Genomic DNA, 8,337 nt, shown 5'->3' with positions numbered 1-8,337 from the left:
AGGGCCCCCATATATTGACTCCAGCCCAGGGGCCCCCATCCTCCTAAATCCGGCCCTGGCTCTAAGAGCCGAGTCATGCACAAAACACACGGGTTTGACCCAAACACCTAAAACTCTGTCCCGTCACATTAAAAGATTATTTGAGTCAGGCAGTGTGCATTCCTTTGAGGAATCTGACAATATCTTCCCTCTTCAAACAACAGTAGTTTGGAGAAATAAAATCTGACCTGGTTGGATTGATGAGCTAACGGCTAGTCTAAGTGGGACAAAGAGCAAAGAGGACTGCAGCAGTCTTTAAATAACTTCAGTCTTAAAAAAGCGTTCATGTAAATGTTTTTAATAAACATTCCCACAGTCGTCAGCTTTGCATTAGACAGATAATTAACAAGAATTTTATGATTGTTTGCGAACGCAAAAAACTGATGGCAGCAGCGAGCTTTAATTTAACGTTCAGCAAAAATATATTTGTAGCAGCGGATTATAAGCCGGTAAATTCTTTGCTCTCTTGAATCCCTCCAGCTGCTGCCTGCTGACGTTCACAGGTTGAGTTTTTCTTCTCAGAGTTTCTAACGACAACATTTCATTCAGGAAATGACTTGAAAGTAAACAATGTAAAAAAAAGGCTCATAATTCATTTCTTACCATCCCACCTGGACATCTGTCTGAGTGCACTCTCCACTACGTGGCTCCCACACCGGTCACATGAAATCTCCTTAAACCCAGAGCCCGACTCTCCCCCCAGTTCAAGCAGCAGCTCCCCGACCTGCTGAGGGCTGGACAGTGGGAGCAGCCGCTCTAGGGTGATACTTCCTGTTCGGTCCATCGCCACCGTGGCAGCTTTGCCTTTCACCTCCGACAGGACGTTCCCCACAAACATCTCTAAAGGAGAGGACAGGTGGGACAGAGACGGGGGTTAAAGGGTAACGAAGACACAAAGGCAGTAAAATGTGCCTGGAGGGAACAAATCATCCAAGTTAATTCATGGAAAGAGACAATTTGAAGCATTGGTATACGTTATTTTGACTTCAGCTCAAACTGCACATGATTACAGATCTAATCAGTAAACAGTTGTTGACTCCAACTAGGACTGAGATGCACACAGTCCTTCACTTCAGTCTTCGGCTGTGTCTGCTTTGAGTCTCACTCGTGTTTAGACCCGTACGAGCTGCGACCCTCCAGTCGACTCCTTCTTAAGAGTTCCCAGGACATTTTTCTGAACTTTGTAATTTCTCATATTTTTAATCTTAGACACTAAAGAAGTCTTCAGTCCACACGAAACCTTGATAGGTTTGTCTCGTTGAGGAAGTTGAAAGCTCTCGTAAGGTCTTCTGTTAAGAGTTCATTCTGACTTCTTAATTTTGTTTATATATTTTAATATTATAACTTTTAGCTTGTAACTTTGCAGTGTTGCCACCGTCACCAGGTCTCCCAAAATTATTAAATGTTACTTTCAAAGGACTTCCTGGTAGAAAATAAAAAGGGTTAAATTACAAACCGTATTCCAAAAAAGTTGGGACACTAAACAAATTGTGAATAAAAACTGAATGCAATGATGTGGAGATGGCAAATGTCAACATTTTACTCATAATATAACATAGATGACAGATCAAAAGTTTAATCTGAGTAAATGTAACATTTTAAAGGAAAAATATGTTGATTCAAAATTTCACAGTGTCAACAAATCCCAAAAAAGTTGGGACAAGTAGCAATAAGTGGCTGGAAAAAGGAAACTGAGCATATAATGAACAGCTGGAAGACCAATTAACACTAATTAGGTCAATTGACAACATGATTGTGTATAAAAAGAGCTTCTCAGAGTGTCAGTGTCTCTCAGAAGCAAAGATGGTAAGAGGATCACCGATTCCACCATTGTTGTGCAGAAAGATAGTGCAGCAATACCAGAATGGTGTTACCCAGCGTAAAATAGCAAAGACTTTTAAGTTATCATCATCAACCGTGCATAACATCATGAAAACATTCAGAGAATCTGGAACAATCGCTCTGCGTAAGGGTCAAGGCCGTAAAACTCTACAGGATGCTCGTGATCTCCGGGCCCTTAAACGTCACTGCACCTCAAACAGGAATGCCACTGTCAAGGAAATAACAGAATGGGCTCAGGAATACTTCCAGAAAGCATTGTCAGTGAACACAATCCACCGTGCCATCCGCCTTTGCCAGCTGAAACTCTACAGTGCAAAGAGAAGCCATTTCTAAGCAAGCTCCACAAGCTCAGATGTTTGCACTGGGCCAGGGGTCATTTAAAATGGAGTGTGGCAAAATGGAAGACTGTTCTGTGGTCAGATGAGTCACGATTTGAAGTTCTTTATGGAACACTGGGACGCCATGTCATCCAGACCAGAGAGGACAAGGATAGCCCAAGTTGTTATCAACTCTCCGTTCAGAAGCCTGCATCACTGATGGTATGGGGTTGCATGAACGCTTGTGGCATGGGCAGCTTGCATGTCTGGAAAGGCACCATTAATGCAGAGAACTATGTTCAGGTTCTAGAACAACATATGCTCCCATCTAGACGTCATCTCTTTCAGGGAAGACCCTGCATTTTTCAACACGATAATGCCAGACCACATTCTGCAGCAATCACAACATCATGGCTACGTAGGAGAAGGATCCAGGTACTGAACTGGCCAGCCTGCAGTCCAGATCTTTCACCTATAGAGAACATTTGGTGCATCATAAAGAGGAAGGTGCGACAAAGAAGGTCCAAGACGATTGAACAGTTAGAGGCCTGTATTAGACATGAATGGGAGAGCATTCCTATTTCTAAACTTGAGAAACTGGTCTCCTCTGTCCCCAGACGTCTGTTGAGTGTTGTAAGAAGAAGGGGGGATCCACACTGTGGTAAAAATGGACTTGTCCCAACTTTTTTGGGGATTTGCTGACGCCATGAAATTTGGAAACATCAGATTTTTCCCTTAAAATGATACATTCTCTCAGTTTAAACTTTTGATCTGTGATTTGTGTTCTATTCTGAATAAAATTGTAGATGTTGGCACCTCCACATCATTGCATTCAGTTTTTATTCACAATTTGTTTAGTGTCCCAACTTTTTTGGAATCCGGTTTGTAAAAAATAGGCCTCGTTTAAAACTCTGATCTAATAAGCTCATAATCTAAGTGAGTCTAATCTGAGTTGATAAGTACAAGCTTGAAGCAGAAAACATGACCCTGAACCTCCTGTCCATCTTCAGCTTTCTCACTGACTTGCCTTCAGGTTTACAGACGACTGATAGTGAGGCTCTTCAATACTTTGCATGCCAAAGAGCAGCTGTGGATCCAGTGGTTAGAGCAGTCGTTCTCCAGTGCAAAAGTTGGGGGTTCGATTCCACCAGCAGTCACATGCCGAAGTGTCCCTGGGCAAGACATTGATGCCCCCGATGTGTGTCCGATCAGTGTATGAATGTGATAAAGCTCTGATTAGTCTTTGTATAGAAAGAGTCGAGTGCTGTGTGAATGGGTAAATGAGATTGTGCTGTAAAGAGCTTTGAGTATCTTGATAAGACAGAAAAGCACTACATAAGTACAGTCCATTTACTTAGTTTTGCCTTAGAAAATCAATCCTCACCTCTCTCCTCATCATCTTCAAAGCTTTCACTGAGTCTATCTCCAACACGGCGAAAATAGCCGACACTCTGCGCATCCAGTCGCATTTTCCCACCGCCTCCCTGAGGTTTTGGTCCTTCTTTACCATCCTTCCTCTTTCCTTCTCTTCCATCTTCACTAGGGGTACTCCTCCTCTTACGTCCTTTTCCTTTCTGCTGCGTCTCCTCTTTTGCCAACATGCTGTGAAGAAGAACACACACAGGCTTTAAGCAGCGTTGTCAGGGTGAAACAAGGCAGAGAGATGACAAAACATGGAGCAGCCAAACAGATTTAAACTGGTTCAGATTAGTATTGCTGTCACTAAAACTGAAAATAATCTGGATTTACAAAGTTTTCATTGAAGGAACCTCTTGCTTTATTAAATAAATAAAAGCTTTAAGAGACGGTGTTGATCAGACAGACTGAGATGTTTATTGCAAATATTAATTATTTGTTTGATGAGATTGATGCAAGCCGAATGTAAAACTAAACAAAACTGATTCAGATAAAATCCTAAATCATGCTCTGCGAGGTTAATATAGTTCTCAATAATTGAGACAAAATAAAACTAACGTTCTGCTCAAAGGAGTTCGTCTAAAAACACTTTCACATGCAGTCAATGCTAAGCTAAGCTACGAGCTAACGAGTTTATTTCATCCATCCATCCATTTTCTTTACCCGCTTATTCCATTTTGGGTCACGGGGGTCGCTGGTGCCCATGTCCAGCAATCACTGTGCGAGGGGCGGGGTACACCCTGGACGGGTCGCAAGACCATCACAGGGACACATAGAGACAAACGAGACAAACAACCATTCACTCTCTCACTCACACCTAGGGACAATTTAGAGTTACCAATCAGTCTAACATGCATGTTTTTGGACTGTGGGAGGAAACCGGAGCACCCGGAGAAAACCCACGCATGCACGGAGAAAACATGCAAACTCCACCCAGAAAGGCCCCTGGACCGGGGTTTGAACCAAGGACCTGCTCGCTGAGAGACAGCAGCTCTACCAGTTGTGCCACCGTGCTGCCCCGAGTTTATTTCAATTCAATTCAATTCAAAAATACTTTATTAATCCCAAAGAGAAATTATCTGTTGCTGTAACTCGTTATCCTCATTTCATTAAGAGATGTTATAGATACTGATGGCTGTAGACAGGAAGGATCTCTTGTAAAGGTCCATCCCACAGTGGATCCTAAGAAACTGGCTGCAGATGCTGTCAGGTCCGTCCACCCAGAGGACCACCCCAATGCCAGGCAGAACTCCTCCCAGTGTGATGGCCACTCCTCCCAGCAGTCTGCCGAGCTCCTCGTCGCTGCAGACAGCCAACTGTAGGTGCCGAGGGACGATCCTGTCCTTCCGCTGTCATGAGCCGTGTTTCCTGTTAGTTCCAGGATCTCAGTGGTCAGGCACTCGAGCACAGCTGGCAGGTAGATGAGAATGCATCCACAGAACATCTTTTTCAACTCATTTGAGATTTGGGGCTGTAGTTGAGATATTATTTGAGCTTTTGAGATGTTAATCAGCTGCTGTTGTTGTAGAAAACTGCCTTGTTGCCATGGTTACGCATCATTTTAAAAAAAGTCCAAAACTAAAAAAGTTTCAGTAAAAATCCTTCCAGCTGTACAGCATCTGATACCAGAGGAAACTAATCATCCAAAAAACTGTGATTTAATCCAGAAAAAGATTAATTAAAGTTTCCAAAAGCAAAATCTCAGAATGAAAGTAACAGAGCTGCTCCAACATGCAGCCACCTTGAGCGGCGCAATTCAGTTGATCATTTGATCAATTCATTTGATAAATTAAACAGATTATGTTTAAGAACTGAGGCCAATTGTTTACAAAGTAAAATAAGCACGGACTGTTAGTAGAATTAAAAGACAACAAACACAACATATACTCACGTGTGAGCGCTGGAAGAGCAGGAGGGATATTTGTTTGACGCGTAGTGATGACGTCATCGTGGTCGCCTCCATAGATACCACATAAACACGCCGTGTTTATATCTATGGTCGCCTCTCTCCCTTATTTTTTTCTTCACAAAAAAAGCTTTTTTTAATATAAATAATTACATATCTCTGGAAATGTCTCTGTTAAACGTTTTTGTTTTAATGTGCAAAATAAATTATGTTAAAACGAAAGGGTCGTTGTCTTTCCTGTATATTACCAGTAGGGGGCAGGAAAGCAACAATCTTTGTTCAGGGATTTCCGGAAAATAATCCGTTTCAGTACTTTTTCGGACATGGACATGTCTGATGGTGTTTAATGCATTGGATCTTCTCTAGCTCTATCAAATTTAAACTTTTAAAATATGAAATGAATGATCCTAAACTATTTATAAACTTTACAAAACACAATTTGTGATCTGTAAATTTATTCTTTCGGCTTTTCCCTCTTCAGGAGTCTCCGCAGCGAGTCATCCTCCTCCATCTCACTCTGTCCTCATTCATTAGCTCTTCAAAGTATTCCTTCCATCTTCTCATTATGATCTCCTCACTTGTTAAAACATTACGATTCCTGTCTTTAACAAGATTAACCTGTTGGCTACACTCACACCTCATGTGACCTGGCCACATCGCCATCTCCAAACCTTCACCCTCTCTGACATCATCCAATCTGCTGCTTTAAAACACTACAGGCAGAGCTTAATTTGTAAACTGATCAGAATTTCGCACAAGACCGGAACAGGGTGGAGGGGGGGGGGGGTGTCAGTCCGTTGGTCCTCTCACAGAAAATTTTGAACAACAGAGATGCCATTTCCTGCATTTTGGTGTTATGCATCAACATTTACCTACATTTGTAAACTCTTAATTAAATTACTATTTTGGAGAGCAACAGCAGGTTGAGTGATAACTAGAGCAGCTCTGATTCTGGCAGGTGTCCTAAACCCCCTCCTCCCTCCCCTCACTTCTGAACTGATGGTTTTGAAACGTGACATATAATGTGAAGAACATTTCTATCTTTGTAGTTTTAATTAATTTTTTTACAGTAAACTTTTTGTAATTTATTATTTCTGAAATGTAGCAGGAGTTCAGACACCTGCTGATGTGTGCGCTGGGTAGAGATTGGAGACGTTTCTGTGCGTAACGTGCACTGTCTGCAGGTCATTTATTTATTCTGTTGAATAAGTAATCGTTTCTGTTTTGGGGGTCTGAGAGGAGGAGAGAGGGGATGTTTTTCAGTGCGCTGCCCCGCTGTGGAGGGGCATTATTTGGAGAGGAGGAGGAGACAAGGACTCCACACAGCACCACTGTGCGTAAATGTGACTATCTGATCTCCCACCCACCCCCACCCCCCGCCTAGAGGTTTCTCTCCTGCTGGTGCGTCACGCATGCTGCGGCTGGAACATCCACAGACTGGGTCTGCCGGGCTGAGGGCAACGTCCCTTCTCGTTGTATTTTTTAATTAATAAAACACTTTCCTGCTGAATTCACTGTCCTGTTGTCCAACTCCACATGTAAAACCTCCTGGCTCCTCCTCCGTCTGTTCATGGCGACTGCCTTTGGGCTTCTGCCCACGTACGACTGCACTCACCCCCATCACTTTTTTAGGGGCGGAGATTTTTTTAAGGGTAGAGGTGGAAATGCTACTTGAAGAGGCAGATCATGGCTGTTGTGTTTAAAATGAGTGTTTATGTAATTATTTTCAGTTTGCATAGCCTATATAAGTTTTATTTGCTCAATGCAGTCATATTTGTTTATAACTTTATTATTAGTAAGCTTGAGAGTTACCGGATCCAAGTAAATTGTTACCGGAATGCACCCTGACAAAATAAGAGTTCCCGGATCCTGTTCTGGCAGGATAGGGATCAAATTAAGCACTGGTTTCGTCTCAGGTATTGGTGCAAAGTGACATCCCGGGAAGTGCAGGGAGTACCGGTAATTAAATCATTAAATCCAAGCATAGTTTTCTCAAATGGTGGTAAATATATATATATATATATATATATATATATATATATATATATATCTGGATCAGATTGTGTCGCTTCCAACACAGATGTTGGTCACAGCACCTGGAATCTGACGTAGATTAACTAGGAGATTAAAAATATATTCCATCAGTCATAGTTCAGAAAGCAGTGTGTCCGCCGCCATGTTGATAGAAATATAGCGTCTGTCCACGCGTGCGTGCGCATGTGGTTTAACGTGGTTCAAAGCGGTCAGTGAAAAACCTCCACTCTGGAAGGTGGGTTCATAAACCTCCGGATTCAAAGAGGGGGGCCACTGGTGTCGTGTAAATGATCAGCAGAACTGCAGAGAGAAAGCTGCGGATTCACTTAAAATACGCGCCGTGTAAACAGCCCTTAAAATGAACTCTAAAATGAACAGGCAGCCAGTGGAGTGAAGCCAGAGTGGGAGTGATGTGCGCCCTCTTTGGAACTCCAGTTAGAAGCCGAGCAGCAACATTCTGGACCAACTGGAGACGTCTGAGGGAGGACTGGCTGACTCCAAGGCAAAGAGCGTTACAGTAATCCAACCGAGATGTGACGAAGGCGTGGATTACAGTTTCCAGCTGCTGTTGTGTGAGGATGGGCTTTACCTTAGCCAGCTGTATGAGGTGATAAAAACTGGTCTTGACCACCGCTCCAATCTGGGAATCTAATTTTAAATCACTGTCCATTTTAAAACCCAAGTTAGAAACAGTTTTCTTTACATGTGGTTCCAGAGGGCCCAGGTCAACAGGGCAAGGTTCACAAGAGCTGCTAGAACCAAACACCATCACTTCTGTTTTCT

General features: G+C 42.7%; 1 protein-coding gene across 1 annotated transcript in view; it reads right to left on the bottom strand.

Annotated features, from left to right (window-relative positions):
- LOC119414441 (nucleolar protein 9) overlaps positions 1-5,577 on the bottom strand; it is a 15,557-nt gene extending 9,980 nt beyond the window's left edge. The window contains exons 1-3 of the mRNA XM_037681532.1: positions 5,506-5,577; positions 3,583-3,800; positions 643-879 (exon numbers count right to left, since the gene is read on the bottom strand). Coding sequence (XP_037537460.1) covers positions 643-879; positions 3,583-3,799 — 454 coding nt within the window. The 5' untranslated portion in view covers position 3,800; positions 5,506-5,577. The remainder of the gene's footprint in view (positions 1-642; positions 880-3,582; positions 3,801-5,505) is intronic.
- Between the last annotated feature and the right edge of the window lie 2,760 nt (positions 5,578-8,337).

Source organism: Nematolebias whitei, chromosome 9 (assembly GCF_014905685.2).
Source record: "Nematolebias whitei isolate Nwh7 chromosome 9, NemWhi1, whole genome shotgun sequence".
NCBI lineage: Eukaryota > Metazoa > Chordata > Actinopteri > Cyprinodontiformes > Rivulidae > Nematolebias > Nematolebias whitei.
Note: the sequence above shows the minus strand (reverse complement) of the source record. Positions and strands in the feature narration are given on the sequence as shown.